Here is a 21890-nt window from a genome sequence, read left to right as displayed (position 1 = left end):
GTCTCCCTTTGTGCTTTCTTTATTGTTTCTATTTCCATTTCCAATTCCTTCACCTGTTTGATTGTATTGTCCTGTAATTCTTTCAGGAATTTTTGTGTTTCCTCTGTATGAGCTTCTACTTGTTTTCTTTTGTTTTCCTGCATTTCTCTAAGGGAGTTCTTTATGTCTTTGTTGACATCCTCCATCATCATGATCAAATGTGATTTGAAATCTAGATCTTGCTTCTCTGGTGTGTTTGGATATTCAGTGTTTGCTTTGGTGGGAGAATTGGGCTCCTATGTTGCCATGTATTCTTGGTTTCTGTTGCTTGGGTTCCTGTGCTTGCCTCTTGCCATCAGTTTGTCTCTAGTGTTACCTTGTTCTTCTGTTTCTGGCTGTGGCTTGCCGGTCCTGTTGACCTGTGTGTCAGGAGTCTGTAGACCTTTTTTCCTGTTTTCTTTCAGCCATTTATGGGAATGAGTGTTCTACCTTCAGACGTGTAGTCATTCCTGTCTACTGGCTCTCAGCTGTTCCTTTGGGTGTGTGTCCTGAGTCTACCAGGCAGGTCACTTGGAGCAGAAAAGTTGGTCTTACCTCTGGCCTTGGGCCTGAAGTCGCTCCTCAGGGCTAGGTTTCAGCTCTCCGTGAGGGCAGCAACCAGAAATGCCTGCCCCTACTTTTGGATCCCTGTGCACAGGGGCCCCTAATGGCACTAGGTGTTTTCCTCTAGTCAGAAATGTGGGCAGAGAGCAGTACCTTCTGGTTTCCCAGGTGTGTCTGCCCCTCTGAAGTTATAGCTCTCCCTCCCACGGGATTTGTGTGCAGGAAGCTGTTTGACCGGTTCCCTTCAGATCCTGGCGCAGTCTGGACTGCAGGGTTCCTGCAGCTTGATTGCCATGGTTTTCTGATTTATTCATTTTAATAAAATTTTTATTACAATGTAATTATATTATTACCACTTCTACTTCCTCTTTCCAATCCCTTCCATGTTCTCCAATTTCAAATTGATAGTTTCTTTCTCTTTGATAATTGCTACATGTGCACATGTGTGTACACATACTTGTGTATAGATATACAGTCAACTTGAAAGTACTAATTATTTTAACATCAAGATATCATGGGAAAATTGTTCTAGCTATTAATTTCAGTTTCCTCTAATATATTCTTTGAAAATTTCATGTATGTATAAAAATTATATTGATTGTATATCCACCCTTCACTTATATACTTCTACATGGACTCCATCCCTGAACCTTTCATCACAGTTTCCTCCCAATTTCATGCTACAATAATATAATTCATAATTAACTTACTGGAGTCTAATTAGTGCAATGGTATAGGGTCATCTACTAGGGCCTGGACAATCTTGCAGTGGCCATTCTTTAAAGGAAATTGAATCCAAACAAGATAAGAAATCTTGCTCCCCATATTCCTCAGAGGGAAAATCTACTAAGATGAATTCTCAATTTTGAACATCTGTGTTCCAAATGCAAGGGGACCTACATTCATAAAAGAAACTTTACAAAATCTCTTTTTTCTTTTTTCTTTTTTCTTTTTTTTTTCTTTTTTTGGAGCTGGGGACTGAACCCAGGGCCTTGTGCTTGCTAGGCAAGCGCTCTACCACTGAGCTAAGTCCCCAACCCCTACAAAATCTCAAAGTACACATTGCACCTCACTCAATAATAGTGCGAGACTTCAACACCCCACTCTTATCAACAGACAGATCATGGGTACAGAACCTAAACAAAGCACAATGAAACTAACACAAGTTTTGAACCAAATGGATTTAACAGGTATCTATAGAACATTTCATCCTAAAACAAAAGAATATACCTTCTTCTCAGAATCTCATGGTAACATTTACAAAATTCACCATATAATGGGTCTCAAAACAGACCTCAACTAATACAAGAAGATTGAAATAATCCCATGCATTCTAGCAGATCACCACAGACTAAGCCTGGTCTTCAATTACAACAAAAACAACAGAAAGGCCACATACACATGGAAGCTAAACAACTCTCTACTAAATGTTAACTAGGTCAAGGATAAAATAAAGAAAAAAAACTTTTTAGAGTTTAATTAAAATGAACACACAACATATCCAAACTTATGGGACAGTTATTAAAAGCAGTTATTAAAAGTCTCCCAATCAAAAAAAAAAAAAAAAGCCCAGGACCATATGACTTTAGTGCAAAATTCAAAGAAGACCTAGTACCAATACCCTTCAAACTATTCCACAAAATAGAAACAGAAGGAATACTACCCAATTCATTTGATAAAGCCACAATTAAGCTTGTAAGTAAACTACAAAAAGACCCAACAAAGAAAAAGTACTACAGACCAATTTCCCTCAAACACTCAATAAAATTCTTGCAAACCAATTCCCAGAACATATCAAAAGCATCACTTACCACAATCAAGTAAGCTTTTCCCAGGTATGCAGGGATGGTTCAATATATGGAAATCTATCAATATAATTCACTATGTAAACAAGCTCAAAGGAAAAAAAAACACATGATCATCTCATTAGATGCTGAGAAAGCATTTGACAAAATTTAACACCCCTTCATGATAAAACTCTTGGAAATATCAGGAATTCAAGGCTCATACGCAAACAAAGTAAAAGCAATATATAGTAAACCAGTAGTCAACATCAAACTAAATGGAGAGAAACTTGAAGCAATCCCACTAAAATCAGGCACTAGACATGGCTGTTCACTCTCTCCCTACATATTCAATATAGTACTTGAAGACCTAGACAGAGCAATTAGACAACAAAAAGAGGTCAAAGGAATACAAATTTGGAAGGAAGAAGTCAAAATATCACTATTTGCAGATGATATAATAGTATACTTAAGTGACCACAAAAGTTCTACCAGAGAACTCCTTATCCTGAAAAACAACTGCAGCATAGTGACTGGATATAAAATTAACTCAAACAAATCAGTAGCCTTCCTGTAATCAAATGATAAACAGGCTGAGAAAGAAACTAGGGAGATGATACCCTTCCCAATAGTCACAAATAATATCAAATACATTTTTGGGTCTCTAACCAAGCAAGTCAAAGATCTTATGACAAGAACTTCAAGTCTCTGAAGAAAGAAATTGAAGATCTCAGAAGATGGAAAGATTTCCCATGCTCCTGGATTGGCATTATTAATATAGTTAAAATAGCCATCTTGCTAAAAGCGATCTACAGATTCATAGAATCCCCATCAAAATTCCAACTCAATTCTTTATAGACTTAGAGCAATTTTCAGAGTCATTTATAATAGCAAAACAACCCAGGGTAGCAAAAACTACTTTAAACAATAAAAGAACTTCTGGGGGAGTCACCATCACTGTATTATAGAGCAATAGTGACAAAAAACCTGTATGTTATTGTATAGAGACAGGCAGAAAGATCAGTGGAATAGAATTGAAGACCCAGAAATGAACCTACACACCTATGGTCACTTAATCTTTGACAAAGGAGCTAAAACCACCCAGGGGAAAAAAGATTTTCAACAAATGGTGCTGTTTCAACTGTTGGTCAGCATGTAGAAAAATGCAAATTAATCAATTCTTATCACCTTATATAAAACTCAAGTCCAATTTGGATCAAGGACCTCCACATAATAGCATATATCCTGAATCTAATAGAAGAGAAAGTGGGGAAAAGCTTCAAAGACATTGGCACAGGAGAGGATTTTCAGAACCGAACAATAGCTTATGCTCTAACATCAAGAATTGACAAATGGGATCTCATATGCAAAGGTTTTGTAAGGCAAAGGCCACTGTCATTAGGACAAAATGGTAACCAACAGATTGGGAAAAGACTTTTACCTATCCTCCATCCAATAGAGGGCTAATCCAATACATAGAAATAACTTAGGAAGTTAGACTCCAGAGAATCAAATAACCCTATTAAAATGGGATATGGAGCTAAACAAAGAATTCTCACTGCAGTATACTGAATGACTAAGAAGCATTTAAAGAAATGTTTAACATCTTTAGTCATCAGGAAAATGCAAATCAAAAACAACTCTGTAATACCTCATACCAGTCAGAATGGCTAAGATCAAAAACTCAGTTGACAGCAGATGCTGATGAGGATGTGGTAAAAGAGGAACACTCCTCCATTGTGGGTGGTATTGCAAGCTGGTACAACCACTCTGGAAACCAGTCTGACTGTTCCTCAGAAAATCAAACAGAGTACTACCTGAGACCTGGCTATACCACTCTGGGCATATACCTAAAAGATGCACCAACACATGTTCTGCTATGTTCATAGCAGCCTTATTTATAGTAGCCAGAAGCTAGAAAGAACCCAAATGTCCTTCAACAGAGGAATGGATATAGAAAATATGGTGCATTTACACAATGAATAATACTCAGCTATTAAAAACAATGACTTCATGAAATTCTTAGGCACATGGATGGAACTAGAAAGTATCACCCTGAGTAAGGTAAGCCAATCGCAAAAGAAACCATATAGGCATTCACTGATAAGTGGATATTAACCCAAAAGCTTGAAGTATCCAAGACACAATTTACAAACTGCATGAAGCTCAAGAAGAAGGAAGACTAAAGTTTGGATGCTTTTGTCCTGCTTAGAAGGAGGAGCAAAATACTCAGAGGAGGAAATACAGAGACAGAGTGGAGCAGAAACTGAAGGAAAGGCCATCCAGATACTGCCACCCCTTGATATCCATCCCACATGTAGTCATTAAACTCAGGCAGATGCCAGGAAGTGCATGCTGACAAGTGCCTTACATAGCTCTCCAGAAAAGCTCTGCCAGAGCCTGACAAATACAAATGCTCACAGCCAACAATAGGACTGAGAACGGGGTCTCCAATGGAGGAGTTAGAGAATGGACTGAAGTAGGCGAAGTGGTTTGCAATGCTATAGGAAGAACAATATCAACCAACCAGACAAACTGGAGCTCCCAGGGACTAAACCACCAACCAAAGTGTACACATGGAGGGACCCATGGCTCCAGTCGAATATGTAGCAGAGGATGGCCTTATGGGGCATCAATAGGAGAAGAGTCCCTTGGTCCTGTGAAGGTTTGATGTCCCAGTATAGGAGAATGCCAGGGTGGGGAAGCAAGAGGGGGTGGGTGGGTGGGGGAGCATCCCCATTGAACCATGGGGTGGGGGAATTGCATAGGGGAAAAACTGAAAAGGGATAACATTTTAAAGTGGTAATGAAAACTGCTGAACTCATGAATGTCCCAGATATCATGACACAATTCAATACTCAATCTAAGTAGTGAAGTGCTTGCAAACAGGTTCCAAATGAGGAACCTCAGCAATGAAAAACTAGTCTTCAAACTGGCACAAACAATGAGTAACATGGAGGTCCTAGGGAGAAAACAAACCTTATTCCAGCAAGGATAGCACAGCCCCAGGAAAAACATAAACAGTGAGGAGGACAAGAACATCTCTGAATACTGTTCTCAGAGATAAGGGGGCAGATGACATCACTAAGAAAATAAAGGGAGGTCTATGTTGGGAGGGGTTCTTCAGGCCACAGCGACACTCACTCTCAGAATCACAAGAACACCTATTTCCTTCCTCATCTCTGTGTGTTCTCCTCCACGCTCAGAGTGAAGCTCCATGTGACAGACACAGTTGAATGCTCAGTGTGCCTGCTACTTGGCACCCACCCAGCAATATCAATCTGCATCATCCCCAAATTTTTATGGCTACAAGATAACTGATCCATGTAAGGAAACCCCACGGCTGTGGATGGATGTGCTGAAAGAGTGGAAGGAGCCAGCAAAGGAAGGTAACAAAGCTATTTGCTGCTGCATTTTTAATAAGTGAGGTTAAGCAAGATGACCATATCTGTAAGAATTTCTGGAGCCCAGCCAAGTCACAGCTCTGGAGAAATATGAGGTAGTCGCCTAGGGAGGGCTGTTTCCCCTTCTTGTGTGTATTCTGAAGGTTCCTCTGTGTAATCATGTGATTCTAGAAATCCCGCCTCTCTAAAGATCTCATACTTAGTGATATTCGTCTATCTAGCCAGACACTGTGGTCTCTCCCACAAGTACAATTGCAGCCACCAAGAGACGGTGCCATGACCTTCATCTTCACAGCCGTGCTCTATCTGGGTAAAATTTGAAGAGGAGAAGGGTAATAATGGCCATACAGCCAGGTTCTAGCCAATCAGGAAACTCCAGGGTGCTTAAGAGATTTCAGTGAAGGGAAGGAGCACTGAGGTAGGTGCTAAGGGCAAAGTTTTCATAGGGGATTCTCTTCTAGGGCTGAATCTGGGCCAAGAGACCTCGGGGTTGGAAGGTGAGTACATGTCTAACTGTTCCAGATCATTCCTCACTGGGGATCTGAAGCTACCCTTGCTCAATGGGGCTCAAGAGCATCAGGTGATACCAGGGAAGGGGTGCTAGAGCTGAAGGCTGAAATCTGAGGGGGCATGTCCTCTGACTGTGTCTCTCATTTCTTTGCAGGGAATCCCCACAAGCCAACCCTCAGTGTTCAGCCAGGATCATTGGTTGCCAGAGGGAAGCAGGTGACCATCTTATGTGAAGTGACGACAGGGGCCCAGGAATACCGTCTTTTTAAAGAGGGGGGTCCACATCCTTGGCGCACAAAGAACACTCCAAAGGCCACAAACAAGGCTCAGTTCTTGATCTCATCAATTGAACAACAACATGGAGGGATATACCGCTGTTACTATAAGACCCCTTCAGGGTGGTCAGAGCACAGTGATCCTCTAGAGCTTGTAGTGACAGGTGAGAGAATACCCAGTCCCAAGTTCTGCCCTCAGGAAATGGGTCTACTATCAAGAGTGTCTTGTATCACAGATCAACATTGGAAGGCATTGTAGGTTGGTTAAGTCCACTTAACATGCTACAACTTTCTCTTTTAGGACTCTATAGTAAACCCAGCCTATCCATCCAGTCCAGCACTGTGGTGACCTCAGGGGAGACTGTGACACTTCAGTGTGTCTCACAACTGGGATTTAACAGGTTTGTTCTGACTAAGGAAGGAGAACAGAAGCCGTCCTTGATCCGGGACTCAGAGTTTATAAACTCTACTGGGCAATTCCAGGGCCTGTTTCCTATGGGCCCTGTGATCCTCAGCCAGAGGTGGATGTTCAGATGTTATGGCTATTATGTCAACAGCCCCCAAGTGTGGTCAGAACCCAGCGATCTCTTGGAAATACATGTGTCAGGTGAGGAAGCTCCATCATTGACTCAATCAGTGGTTGACAACATAAGTTTATTGCTAAGGGAGTCCCAGGAAGTAAGAGGATGAGGGAAACTGAACTGAAGCCCCAAATTCAGAGAAGTGGCACTTGCATGTAGAATATGAGAGGACAGGTGGTTTGCAGGTGCCAGTTTTCAATCCCCCAGGTCATTTTCTCCCTAGGGCTGCCTCAAAAGCACTCACTGCTGACTTGGCAAAACTCTCAATCTTTCTCCTAGAGAGAACTTGACTATTGTTTATACATAGGTTTTGAAAAGTTTTCTTTGTCCAAAGGATAGGGAAGTGACCTCATCTGTAACCCTGGCCTGTTATTTACCAAGCAGGGCTCTGAAGGCCAACTTCCCTTTGTGCTCTGCAAGTACTCCTACAGGGTCTGGTTACAGATGCTAGGGTGTACACAACATCTCTTAGAAGTCAGTACCTAGTGACTCTGTGAAAACCCTGATTATAGTTGGGGAGTCCAGTGGGTCCACTCAGAGTCTCAAAACTGCACAGACCAACTGAGGAAGAAGAGTTGGTGACCAGGATGAAGAATGAGGATCTTAGGAGCAACAGACCAGGAAGTGGGGTAGGAGCAGAGTCTGTGAAAGCAGGAAGAGGTCCACATTATCAGAGTCAGGTTCAGAAATAGTCAACACTTCCCCCATCTCTCTTCCTCTAGGATAACTCCCTGTCGCACTCCCCTTCTCACTGAAGTGAGGCTCCATGGCATCCTATGGAGACTAAGTGACCCAGAAGTATCACTGAAAATAATATACCCTCCTTTTTTTCTGACCAAGGGGAGAGTAGCTCCTTCCTTTCTGTGTGTCTAAGATCAATGGCTCCTAGATCAGCAGTATCAGGCAGAATTCTCTAGGAGTGCTGAAGCTTCCCCTCTTAGGGACACCTAAAAGTGTAGCTGTTGAAACTCATAATAACCCTATCTGTTAGACTGCCTGTGGAATTCAAGGTCTTAGATAAGAGGACCTCCACCTGTTCTGTCTGAGCTTAAGATTTCACTCATTTCCTGTCGAAGGAGAACTCTTGCTTCTAATGATAAGTTTTATTGAAATCCAGGGCCAGAGTTGTAGCTCAGTTGGCAGAATAATTGTCTAGCATGCAGGAGGCCCTGGCACTAAGTACACTGGGAACCATGATTGGTACTTGTAACTACAGCACTCAGAAAGTAAAAGCAGGAGAATCAGAAATTCAAAGTCATTCTAAGTGATATAGTGAGTTGAAGGCTAGTTTGGGCTATGTAAGACACTATCCCAAAGAAAAGAAAGGAGGAAAAGAAGACAGGAAAACTGGAAGGGAGGAAGGAAATAAGAAAATGAATGACAGAAAGATATTAAGAAATGAATGAGGAAGAGACAGATGAAGTGTCTGAGAAAGAAACAGAGTAAGAAATTAAATTAAGAAATTTGGACTTGACAAGCATGGTAGTACACACTTTTAATCCCAGGATTCAAGAGACAGAGACAAACAGATCTCATGCCAGCCTTGTCTACCTAGCAAGTTTCAGGACAGCCAAAGTTACAAAAGATTTTTGTCTCAAACAAACAAACAAACAAACAAACAACAAAAAACTAAGATGCTTGGAATATTTATAAAAATTTTCCTATGAAAATTTACAGTAAAATCAGTATAAATAAAATTTCCCATTCTTTTTGTTTTAATTCTTTACATTTATTTTAATTTTAAAAATAATTTTAGAGATAAGAACTGTATTTGCATTATTTATGCTCCTTCCTTTCTTCTTCCAGATTCTATGTATCCTTCACTCTCTCTCAAATCATTACTTTTTCATTAATCTTGTTATATGTATGTATATATAAATACAACTTGCTGTATGTATATGCAATGAGACATTTAGTGTTGCTTAAAAGTATGTGTGTTTAGGGCTCACAACTTGGGATTGGATAACTTACCAGGGGCGCATACCTGGAAAAGACTGAATTTTCCTCTCACAGCAGCAATCCATTGTCTGTAGCTTCCTCAACTAAGGGTAGGATCCTATAACATTTCACTTATCCACACTGGTATGTCATCTGATGTTACCATGAAGGTCTTGTCTAGACAAGTGCATATATACATATACATACACATACACATATATAAGTTCATGGGTAAGACTCATTGACATAGAACACACTATCTTACAGCAGATGTTCTGGTCCTCAGGTTCTTATAATATTTCTGAATTCTCTTATGATATATATCCTGAGTTTAGCTGTAGGGGTTGTATTGTAACTGTATCAGTTAGGGTTGGGCACCTCCCTCATGCTTAGTTGTTCTCTGTATTTTGACCAGATTTCTGTGATGGTCTCCATATTCTGTGCAAGAGGGAGTAGAGGTAGAGGTAGAGGGAGGGGCAGAGAGGAGGGAGGAGAGAGAAGAGAGAGGAGAGAAAAGAGAGAGGAGAGAGAGGAAAGAGAAAAAAGAGGGGAGAGATGAGAGAGAAAAGGAGAAAGAGGGAAGAGAGAGAGAGAGAGAGAGAGAGAGAGAGAGAGAGAGAGAGAGAGAGAGAGAGAGAGAGAAGTTTTTGAGAGGGGGTCTAACTAGTCCTGATTAGCTGGGAACCCACTATATAGATCAGGCTGGTCTCCAACTCACAGAGATCTGTCTGCCTCTGCCCTCCCAAGTTCTGGGGTTAAAGGTGTGGGCCACCATACCTGACTTGGCTTTTTCTTTAAATGTCATTTCTGTTAAAATAATGTTGAGGGTGAAGGAAGAAGGAAGAAAATAAAAACATAGGACCTAGGAGAAAACATTTGGGTTTCAAGTATTTCACACATCCTATGTTTTTCCTTTGGTTCTTAGAAGCAGCTCAGCCCCTCGGGCTATCACCAAACATATCACACCCCAAGACAGGTAGGTAAACAGAATTCTTAGCCATAGGATTCAATACAGAAGATAAAAATCCTGTCCAGGGGAAGCAGACTACTAGACTGACTTTCTTCTGCCCGAACCTCTGTGACCTCTTTTTCTATAATCTCCAGTCTCACAGCACCAGGATTACACGATGGAGAATCTCATCAGGATGGGGGTGTCAGTCTTCATTCTTGTGATTCTTGGCATTCTGCTGTTTGAAGCTCAGCATAGCCAAAGACGGACACAACATGCAGCAGGAAGAGAAAGCAGTACATTTTTCATGGTGGCAGAGACCTGGGGATAAGTCCAAGGATCTCAGGTGGTTCTGTAAGAAAAATCTGGGACTATAGTAGGGAACCATTTTCAGAGAACATACAAGGGAGGAAAAGTGGTTTGAGTGTAGGGAAGCACCTGGGTAGTCTGGTGGAAAGGTCTTCTATAGCCAATCATTTGGCTATCTCTTCACCTTGATGTGTATGTTAGCTGACAGTCTTCTCTCTCTTTCCACCTCCAATAAAGAAGAAGGAACAGTCTTGTTTCATCAGTCAGGTTTGGGTCCTAATTTTGTGTATCTTCTGCCTTCCCTCTTTTCCTTTATTATATGCTACCACATTCCCCACTTGCCTCATGAGCCTTCTTCATCTCTACTTAAAACAAGGAAGCTAGCTTAAATAGTAAAAATAATGCTCAAAAATCAGTTTTCTAAATGCAAAACAAGATCCTAGTGTAAAGGATGACACAGCATTGTCTCTTGGACCCTCAGTTTTTTATTTATTTATTTTTTTATTAACTTGAGTATTTCTTATTTACATTTCTAATGTTATTCCCTTTCCCGGTTTCCGGGCCAACATTCCCCTAACCCCTCCCCCCTCCCCTTCTATATGGTTGTTCTCCTCTCCATCCTCCCCCCATTACCGCCCTCCCCCAAACAATCACGTTCACTGGAACCCTCAGTTTTTAACACACGTTTTTTAATGTAGTTTTCTTGAAATAGAAGACTTGCAATCAACATACTTGCATTTGAAGGAACTCTTTGGTAGGGTTACTGCTGACATGGCTTTTAATACAGAGGCAGATGCTCCTAGCCAACCATTGGACTGAGAACAGGATCCCCAGTGGAGGAGTTAGAGAAAGGACTGAGGTAACTGAGGGGGTTGGCAACCCCATAGGAAAAACAACAGTATCAACCAACTAGACTCCCCAGATCTTCCTGGAACTAAACCACCAACCAAAGTGTACACATGGAGGGACCCATGGCACTAGCTGTATATGTAGTAGAGGATGGCTTTGTAGGGCATCAGTGGGAGGAGAGTCCCTTGGCCCTGTGAAGGCTTGATGCCCCAGTGTAGGAGAATGACAGGACAGGGAGGCAGGGGGTACTGGGTGGATAGGGGAGCACCCTTATGAGGTAGGAGGTGGGGGTGGGATGGAAGGTTTCTAGTGGGGAAACTTCGAAAGGGGATAACATTTGAAATGCAAATAAAGAAAATATCCAATAAAAGAAAAGAAAAAAGAGGAAAAGAAGAGGTTATGAATTTTGGAAGGAGTATGAGGAGGCATGGGAAGAATTGGAGAAAAAAAGGGAGAGTTAGAAATGATGTAAATACAGCACTTATATAGTAAATTCAGAAAAATATTAATCTTTCCCATACATTCTGGTGTGGTTGGCTATCCTTAATTACAGTACATAATCACATCACAAGCAACTCCATCACCCAAGTAGAATGCCATTTATGAGGAGTTTAGAATTGAAGTATATTTTTAAATTGAAAATTTCAGTGTTTATTGCATGTATTTATAAAAGCAGCTGGCATGTAAATGAATCAATAATCTTGAACCATTTTGCTGTAAATTTTGATTAGTTCAATGAAGACAGTTTTGAGTGATTACTTTTTTATGTTATCCTCAATGCCACTTACAATTCTTCCTAATGTGAGAGAATTTAATTTACCTACTGGCCTTACTGCAATCGTTAGGGTTTTACATAGAAACCTGAACATTCTATAGAAAGAAGGGATATTGTTGTCTTCTTCCTGATTTAAAATTTGACTTATGTTATATAATGTTAAATTCAGTATATTTATTATCTTATTCAGATGGAAAATTTATCTGTTTCCAGTTCTCTTTAATTGTGCATAGTGTGCTCACAAAACAGGGGCCTATCATGACTGCCCTCGAAAGACCCACCAAGCAGAGCAGCTGAAAGAGTCAGATGCAGATGTTTACACCCAATCAATGGACAGAAGCTGCTGATCCCTGTGGTTGAATTAGGGAAAAGCTGCAAGAAGCTGAGGAGGAGGGCAAACCTGTAGAAGGACCAGCAGTCTCAACTAAACTAGACCCCGAGATCTCTCAGATACTGAACCACCAAACAGGTAGCACACACAAGCTAATATAATGTCCCCATCACATATACACAGAGGACTGCAGGGCCTGAACTCAGTCAAAGAAGATGCACCTAACCCTCAAGAGATTGGTGGCCCTAGGGAGTGGAGAGGTCAGGTTGGGTGAGAGGAGAGGGTTTGGGAGGGTGGGGACATCCTCTTGGAGGCAGGGTGGGCAGAGGAGTTATGGGATGTGGAACAGTCAGAGGGTAGACCAGGACAGGGATAAAAATCTGGACTGTAAAAAAAGATTAAATAAAATTATAAAAAAGAAAGTGACAAATACTATTTATCTACACAAATGCCTTCATTATGTATGCTTTTGTTTTCCCTTGTTGATATTAATTAATAGATGATATTAATTACTTCATCAATGACTCAGACTTACAAGTATGTATAAATGCCTTGTTCATGGTCTATACATTGGATCAAATTTGATAATATATCTTTGCATTACTAACAATAAAATATATTCTCATACATGTCAGTCTCATGTATAAGGTGCATGCTGACTGTTGTAACACCCTGCCCTAGTTAACTTTCTACTTCTGTGATAAGGCATCAGGATCAAAAGCATTAAGGGAGAGGAACAGGTTATGTCATCTTATAGCTCCCAGGTCACTGTTCAACCTGAAAGGAAGGCAGGAACTAAAGCAGGACAGAACAGGAGGCTGGAACTGAAGCAAAAACCTTGGAGGAGTACGACTCCTTTTTCCCACTTAGACCTACCTAAGAGTCAATAATAACAATCACACTATAGATTCAATATTATTTTGTCTGCAAATAGTGATATCTTGACTTTCACTTTGCCAATTTGTATCCCTTTGATCTACTTTTGTTGTCTTATTGCTCTAGCTAGAACTTCAAGTACTAGATTGAATAGATACAGGGAGAGAGGGCATCCTTGTCTTGCTCCTAATTTTAGTGGAATTGCTTCAATATCTCTCCATTTAAGTTGATATTGACTGTTGATTTTCTGAATATTGCCATTATTATGTTTAGGTATTGGCCCTGAATTCTTGATCTCGCCAATGTTTTTAACATGAAAGGGTGTTGTATTTTGGCAAATGCTTTTTCTGCATCTATTTTCTTTGACTTTGTTTTTACGGTGGATTATTTTAATAGATTTTTGTATATTGAACCAACCTTGCCTCCCTGAGATGAAGCCTACTTAGTCATGCTGAATGATGGTTTTGATGTGTTCTTGGATTCCATTTGCAAGAATTTTATTGAGTATTTTTGAATCAATATTCATGAGCGAGATTGGTCTGAAGTTCTCTTTTTTGGTAGGATCCTTGTGTAGTTAGGTATCAGAGTGATTGTGGCTTCATAGGCTGAATTAGGTAGTGTTCCCTCAGTTTCTATATTATGGAATAGTTTGAGGAATATTGGTATCAGGTCTTCTTTGAAGGTCTGGTAGAATTTTGAACTAAATCCATCTGGCCCTGGGCGTGGTTGTTGTTGTTGTTGTTGGAAGATTTTTTTTAATGACTTCTATTTCTTTATGGGATATGAGCATGTTTAGAAAGTTTACCTACTCTTGATTTAAGCTTGGTTTATGGTATCTATCTTGAAAACAAACCATTTCATCTAGATTTTCCAGTTTTGTTGAGTATAGGCTATTATAGGTAGGATCTGATGATTTTTTTGAATTTCCTCAGTTTCTGTTGTTATGTCTCCCTTTTCATCTCTGACTTTGTTAGTTTGGATACTACCTCTGGGCCCTTTAGTTAGTTTGGCTAGGGCTTTATCTATCTTGTTGATTCTCTCAAAGAAACAGCTTTTGGTTTTGCTGATTCTTTGTATTGTTCTCTTTGTTTCTTTTTCCCCCTTTGTATAGTTCTTTTATTGGATATGTTTTTATTTATATTTCAAGTATTATCCCCTTTCCTGGTTTCACACCCATAACCTCCTATGCCATCCGCCAACCCCCTCTTCTATAAGGGTGTTCCCTCACCCATCATCCCTCCCTTTCTCCCCTACCTGCCCTGACATTCCCCTACAATGGGTGGGGGCGGGGGGTCCAGCCTTGACTTCCTGTTCTCACAACAAAGTCAAAAAAAGAGAATCACATGAACATAATATCAACTACAAAAACAAAATGTAACAGGAATTAAACATCATCTGTCTTTAATAGCTCTCAATTTTAATGGACTCAACTCACCTATAAAAGACATAAGCTAACAGACTGGATACACAAACAGGATCCAGCACTTTGCTGCATACAAGAAACAAATCTCAATAACAAAGACAGCAGTACCTCAGAGGAAGAGGCTAGAAAAAAGTTTTCCAAGCAAATGGTCCCAAGAAACAAGCTGGAGTTGCCATCTTAATATCCAATAAAATAAATTTTCAACCAAAAGTTATGAAGTAAGATGAGAAAGGACACTACATATTTATCAAAGGATAAATCCACCAAGTGCAAGGGTCAATTCTGAACATCTATGCCCCAAATGCAAGAGCACCCACATTCATAAAAGAAAGTTTACTAAAACACATTGAACTTGACACAATAATAGTGATAAAAAATGTATGGTATTGATACAGAGACAGGAAGGTACATCAATGAAACAGAATTGAAGACCCAGGCCTATGGTCACTTGATCTTTAATAAATGAGCTAGAATCATCCAGAATTGACAAATGGGACTTTATAAAATTACAAAGTTTCTGTAATGCAAAGGAAAAAACAACAACCAACAGATTGGGAAGAGATCTTTACCAATCCTGCATCCAATAGAGGGATAATTTCCAATATATACAAAGAACACAGGAATTTAGTCCCCAGAAAAACAAATAACCCTATTAAAAAATGGGGTAGAGAGCTAAAGAAAAAAAAAACTCACTGAGGAATGCCAAATGGCTGAGAAGCACCTAAAAAAATGTTCGATATTCTTAGTCATCAGGGAAATGCAAATCAAAACAACCCTGAGATTCCACCCTCCACCAGTTGGAATGGCTAAGATTAAAACCTCAGGTGATAGCAAAGATGTGGAGAAAGAGGAATGCTCCTCCATTGTTGGTGGGATTGCAAGCTGGAAATCAATCTGGAGGTTCCTCAGAAAATGAGGACCCAGCTATATCCACTCCTGGGCATATATTATATGCTCCAACACATAATGATACATGCCCCACTATGTTCATAGCAGGCTTATATATAATAGCCAGAAGCTGGAAAGAACCCAGATGCCCTTCAACAGAGGAATGGATACAGAAAATGTGGTGCATCTACACAATGGAGTACTACTCAGCTATCAAAAACAATGAGATCATGAAATTCATAGGCAAATGGATGGAACTTGAAAACATCATCCTGAGTGAGGTAACCCAATCACAAACAAAACCACACACATGCTATGCACTTACTGATAAGTGGATATTAGCTCAAAAGCTTGAATTACCCAAGATACAATCCACAGACCACAGGATGCTGAAGAAGGATGATCAAAGTGTGGATACTTCAGTCCTTCTTAAAAGGGGGAACAAAAATATTCATAGGAGGAGATATGGAGACAAAAAGTTTGAAGCAGAGACTGAAGCAAAGGCCATCCAGAGCCTGCCCCCACCTGGGGATACAGCCAATATACAAAACCCAGACAATATTGCTGATGACAAGATATGCATGCTGACAGGAGCCTGATATAGTTGTTTCCTGAGAGGCTGTGCCAGAGCATGACACATACAGAGACTAATGCTAGAAGCCAACTATTGACTGAGAATAGGTTCTCCATTGGAGGAGTTAGAGAAAGGATTAAAGGAGCTGAAGGGGCTTGCAACCCCATAAGAACAACAATACCCATCAATCAGTGCTCCCAGGGACTAAACCACTACCCAAAGAGTACACACGGACAGATCCATGGCTTCAGCTGCATATGTAGTAGAGGATGGCCTTGTTGGGCACCAATGGGAGGTGAACTCCTTGGTTTTGGCAAAGCTGGACCCCCCAGTGTAGGGGAATGTCAGGGCATGAAGGCAGGAAGAGGTAGGTGGTTGGGGAGGGGGAACATCCTCGTAGAAGAATGGGGAGGGGTTGGGATAGGGTGTTTATGGATGGGAAACTGGGAAAGGGGATAACATTTGAAATGTAAATAAAAATCCAATAAAAAAGAAATGTTCAAAGTACTTAGTCAACAGGGAAATGCAAATCAAAACAACTCTGAGGTTCCATCTCACACTCATCATAATGGTTAAGAGCAAAGACTCAAGAGAGAGTACATGCTGTCAAGGATGTGGAGGAAGAGGAACATCCTCCATTGCTCATGGGAGTACAAATTTGCACAACCACTTCAGAACTCAATTTTGTGTTTTCTCAGAAAACTGGGAATATTTCTATATCAAGATATAGCTATACCACTTCTGGGCATACACCCAAATGATTATCCAGCATCTTACAGAGACAATTGCTCAACTATATTCATAGCATTTTTTCATAATAGCCAGAAACTGGAAATAACCTAGATATTCCTCACCTGAAGAGTAGATAAAATATACAGCTACACAATGGAGTACTATTCAGCTATTAAAGACAAAGACATAATGAATTTTACAGGCAAATGGATGGATCTTGAGAATACCATCTTGAGTGATGTAACCCAGTCTTAAAAGGACATGCTTGGTATGTACTCACTAATAAGTGGATATTAAACATAAACCTACAGGTTCCATGTTACACTCCACAGACCCCAAAAAAGCTACACAATTAGGAAGGCTCAAGTAAGAAAACTTGAAACTCACTTAGGAGAAGGAATAAAATAGTCATAAGAAATAGCTGAAGGGAGAGAACTGGAAGGGAGGGGGAATGGGAAAGGGAATGGGGGATTCAGGACCAGGTGTTGGGAAGGACAGGAGAGATGGTTAGATGACCATGAAAATGAATGGAAATCTGCAACTGATAGGGGTGAGGAGGTAGGGAGTGTCTCCAGGATGAGTCATGTCCTGGGACAAGAGAATCACTGAAGAATCAGTGGGGGTGACCTTAGCAATGACTCACTATACTTGGGATATGGAACCTGAAGAGGTCACTTCCTGTATCCAGACAGGAATCCCAGTGGTGTGATAGAGACACCATCCCATGCTGAATATTTTTAACCCCAAATTTATCCTGTCTACAAGTAATGCAGGCATGGGGGAGGGAGCATAGGCTGAGGGAATGGCCAACCAATAACCAACTTGAGACCCATCTAATGGGCAAACACCAGTTCCACCACAGAACTGTTAAGCCTCATAAACAACTTTAGCAAAGTGGCTGGATATAAAATTAACTCAGACAAATCAGTTGCATTCCTCTACTCAAGGATAAACAGTCAGAGAAAAAATTAGAGAAATGACACCCTTCACAATAGTAACAAACAATATAAAATACATCGGTGTGACTTTAACCAAGCAAGTGAAAAAAATCTGTATGACAAGAACTTCAAGTCTGTGAAGAAAGAAATTGAAGAAGATCTCAGAAGATGGGAAGAGCTCCCATGCTCATGGATTGGTAGGATTCATATAGTAAAAATGACCATCTTGCCCAAAGCAATATATAGATTCAATGCAATCCCCATCAAAATCCCAATTTAATTCTTCACTGAGTTAGAAAGAGCCATTTGAAGTTCATTTAAAATAACAGAAAAACCAGGATAGCAAAAACTATCCTCAACAATTAAAGAACTTATGGAGGAATCACCATCCCTGACCGCAAGCAGTATTACAGAGCAATAGTGATAAAAACTGTATGATATTGGTACAGAGACAGACAGGTTGATCAATGAAATAGAAATGAAGACCCAGAAATGAACCTTCACACATATGGCCACTTAAACTTTGACAAAGGAGCTAAAACCATCCAGTGGACAAAAGATAGTATTTTCAACAAATGGTGCTGGTTCAAGTGGATGTCAGCATGTAGTAGAATGCAAATTGATCTACTCTTATTGTCCTATAAAAAGCTCAAGTCCAAGTGGATCAAGCACCTCCACATAAAACCAGATACACTCAAACTAATAGAAGTAAAAGTGGAGAAGAATCTTGAACACATGGGCACTGGGGAAAATTTCCTGAACAAAACACCAATGGCTTATACTCTAAAATCAAGAATTGACAAATGGGGCTGACCCTGGGCTCCAGCTGCATAGGTAGCAATGAATACCCCAGTAAGGGCACCAATGGAAATGGAAGCCCTTGGTCCTGCCAACGCTGAACCCCCAGTGAGCGGGATTCTTGTGGGAAGGGCAGTACTGGCGGGAGGATTGGGAGAGGAACACCCATATAGAAACAGAGGTGGAGTGGTTAGGGGGTTGTTGGCCTGGAAACTGAGAAAGGGAATAACATTTGAAATGTAAATAAGAAATACCCAATTTAATAAAGATGAAAAAAAAAAAAGGATTGACAAAGACTGCAAAGCCTCTGTAAGGCAAAGGACCCTGTTATTAGAACAGAAGGCAACCAACAGATTGGGAAAAGATCTTTACCTATCCTATATCTGATAGAGGGCTAGTGTCCAATATATCCAAAAAATTCAAGAAGTTAGAACTCAAGAAGAGTCAAATAACCCTATTTACAAATGGGATACAAAGCTAAACAAAGAATTCTTAGGTGAGGAATATCAAATTACTAAGAAGTACCTAAAGAAATGTTCAACATCCTTAATCATCAGGGAAATGGAAATCAAAACAACCCTGAGATTCCACCTTACACCAGTCAGAATGACTAAGATCAAAAACTCAGGTGACAGCAGATGCTGGTGAGGATGTGAAGAAAGAGGAACACTCCTCCATTTCTGGTGGGATTGCAAACTTGTACAACCGTTCTGGAAATCAGTCTGGAGGTTCCTCGGAAAATTGGACATAGTACTACCTGAGGGCCAAGCTACACCACTCCTGGGCATCCACCCAAAAGACCCTTCAATATATTACAGGGACATATGCTCTACTATGTTTATAGTAGTTTCTTTTATAATAGCAAGAACCTGGAAGGAACCCAGATGTCTTTTAGCAGAGGAATGGATATAGAAAATATGGTACATGTGCACAGTGGAGTACTATTCAGCTATTAAAACCATCCAACCATTTTTATCTACTTGTTCAAAGCTCAACGCCAAATGGAACAAGGATCTCTACATAAAACCAGATACACTGTGTCTTAGTTAGGTTTTTACTGTTGTGAACAGGTACCATGACCAAGGCATATCTTATAAGGACATTTAATTGGGATTGACTTATAGGTTCAGAGGTTCTGTCCACTATTATCAAGGCAGTAACATGGCAGCATCCATGCAGGCATGGTACAGGCAGAGATGAGAGTTCTACATCTTCATGTGATGGCTGTTAGTGGAAGACTGGATTCCAGACAGCAAGAGTAGGATCTTAAAGCCCACCCAAGCCCACAGTGACACTCCTACACTGACAAGGCCATATCTCCAAATAGTACCACTCTCTAGGCCAGCCATATACAAACCATCACATTCCACTACCTGGCCCCCCATAGGCCTGTCCAAACCTATGTGTCTATGGGGGCCAGACTTAAACATTACATAATGCAAAAATACATTTTGCCCAACTTCAATAGTCTCCACAGTCTATAGCAGTCTCAACAATATTAAAATTCCAAAGTTCAAAGTCTCTTCTGAGATGTATCCAATCACTTAACTGCAATCCCTAAAATGAGTCAGGAAATCAGTTTGGCAAACTTCAAACTCTGCATCTTCAAGTCCGATGTCAAAGCAGTCTTCATATCTGCAACTCCATTTTTTTTTTGTTGACCATAAGAAACTTCTTCCTCTTGATTTTATTCCACTCCTTGTTAGCAGTTTTCCTCAGTACATAGCCTATGGCTATGGCATCTTAAGCATCTTAGCATCTCCAAGGCAATGTCAATGTTACAAATTGTTGTTTCAATATCTAGGATCTACACATGGTCTTCTGGGCTTCTCCAAAGATCTTGTGCCACTTCTCCAGCTCCTCCCTCTTTAGCACTCTAAGCTCACGTTGATTAATTCCACTGTAGCTCCTCTTCTTGGTGTTCATCCCATGGTACTGGCATCTCCAATGCACTGGGGTCTTCTGCTGCAACTAGGCTTCACGAATAGTCTCTCATAGACCCTCTTTATGGTGCCAATCTTCTACTTCTTTGCATGACCCCTTCAGTCCTAGGCCATCAACTGCAACTGAAGTTGCACCTTCACCAAAGACCTTTCATGTCCTGTCACAGTGAGCCTCAGATGCTCTTCATGACCCTTCAAAAAACCAGTACCACCTGGGAGACTATAACACACTAACAAGTACAGCTGTAGCACAGGGTACAACCATGACTATCTCTGGAACACAGCTTCTTTGTACTCTCAGAAAACACTTCCCAGAAGATTTCGCCTCAACGATGCTGTTCTCTTCTTACTTACCACTATTTATTAGCTCCAGCTAACCGGCATCATTTTCCCAGTAGTTCTTTTATTCTGAATTCTAAAGACAGAGCCACATGGCCAAAGCTGCTTGCTGCTTGAAACATGGCTCCCTTGTTCTATTTCACTATCACCAGCTTTCTGTTTTCCAACTCCTTCACTGCCTAAGCTTGACTGTTCTGGAACTTGATTTGTAGACTGATTTTGATCTCAGAGATCTGCCTGCCTGTCTCCTAAACACTGGGATTAAAGTTGTGATCCACCAAGCCTAGATTTAAGTTTTTACCTAGAACTTGCTCTGTACTAGGCTTGCCTTGAACTCAGAAATCTGTTTGTTTTTGCCTCCTGGGATTAAAGATTTGTACTAAATTGCCTGGGGCTAAACTTAGATGGGTGGGTGCACGGAGCCATATTGGATTTGGGCCTAGCCGCTTTTTGAACTGCATGGCTCAAAGTGACTAGGTGACTCTGGGCTTTTTGGCCACAGAGACTCACCCCTAAGATGACTGCCATAAGTCTTAAGATTGTTGGACAAAGCCTCTCCCATGAATTTACGGCACAGGAAGATAACATTCAAGGGATGCCTCAGCTCGAGCAGATACCAGTTATCTCCTCAGTCAACACCCAGTGTCTCCACCACCTGACCTCATCGCCTGACCTCTTTGCCTCCAGCTATCACTGCCTATACCCTCATCTCCCCCTCCTTCATATTTCACAAAGGTCACTCCCCCTACCTGAAAGCCTTAAAAGCTGTAACGTTCATCCCAATAAACGAGACCTTGACAACAGAATCTTGCTTGGTCTCCTTCTTCTTTCGCCCCCCATTTAGGCCCAAGGGTAGCGCCCCTTCGGGACCCTGAATAACTGGGTCCCCGCTGGTGGGGATAGGTGGGATCTGGCCCCAAGGTCATTATTCCTTTGATTCAATTTTATATCCTTGAACATAGGTGTAGTTCCATTTCACTTCCTGGTGTCCCTTTAATACTTGAACCAAAAATTTGTATTTTTCCTTTCTCAACTTGCTCCTTTTCATTAAAATGCTCGTCATAAAAGTGAACTTTAGACCCTCGGATCCCG

The 21890-nt window shown here is 40.8% G+C and overlaps 1 protein-coding gene across 9 annotated transcripts in view; it reads left to right on the top strand.

Annotated features, from left to right (window-relative positions):
* Positions 1-21890, top strand: part of Lilra5 (leukocyte immunoglobulin like receptor A5) — a 61996-nt gene that overhangs the window by 17707 nt on the left and 22399 nt on the right. For 2 of the 9 annotated variants that reach the window (XM_063274891.1, XM_008758988.4), the window contains exons 2-7: positions 5573-5755; positions 6232-6267; positions 6435-6719; positions 6857-7162; positions 10000-10050; positions 10179-12914. In XM_063274891.1, coding sequence (XP_063130961.1) covers positions 5716-5755; positions 6232-6267; positions 6435-6719; positions 6857-7162; positions 10000-10050; positions 10179-10354 — 894 coding nt within the window. In that variant the 5' untranslated portion in view covers positions 5573-5715 and the 3' untranslated portion in view covers positions 10355-12914. Of the gene's footprint in view, positions 1-5572; positions 5756-5812; positions 6081-6231; positions 6268-6434; positions 6720-6856; positions 7163-9999; positions 10051-10178; positions 12915-21890 lie in introns of those variants that run through there. The other 7 variants (XM_063274901.1, NM_001076793.2, XM_063274892.1 and 4 more) reach the window with 7 other exon arrangements.

This window comes from Rattus norvegicus, chromosome 1 (genome assembly GCF_036323735.1).
Source record: "Rattus norvegicus strain BN/NHsdMcwi chromosome 1, GRCr8, whole genome shotgun sequence".
NCBI classification, from domain to species: Eukaryota; Metazoa; Chordata; class Mammalia; order Rodentia; family Muridae; genus Rattus; species Rattus norvegicus.
The sequence above is the reverse complement of the archived record's forward strand: the minus strand, read 5'-3'. Positions and strand labels throughout refer to the sequence as shown.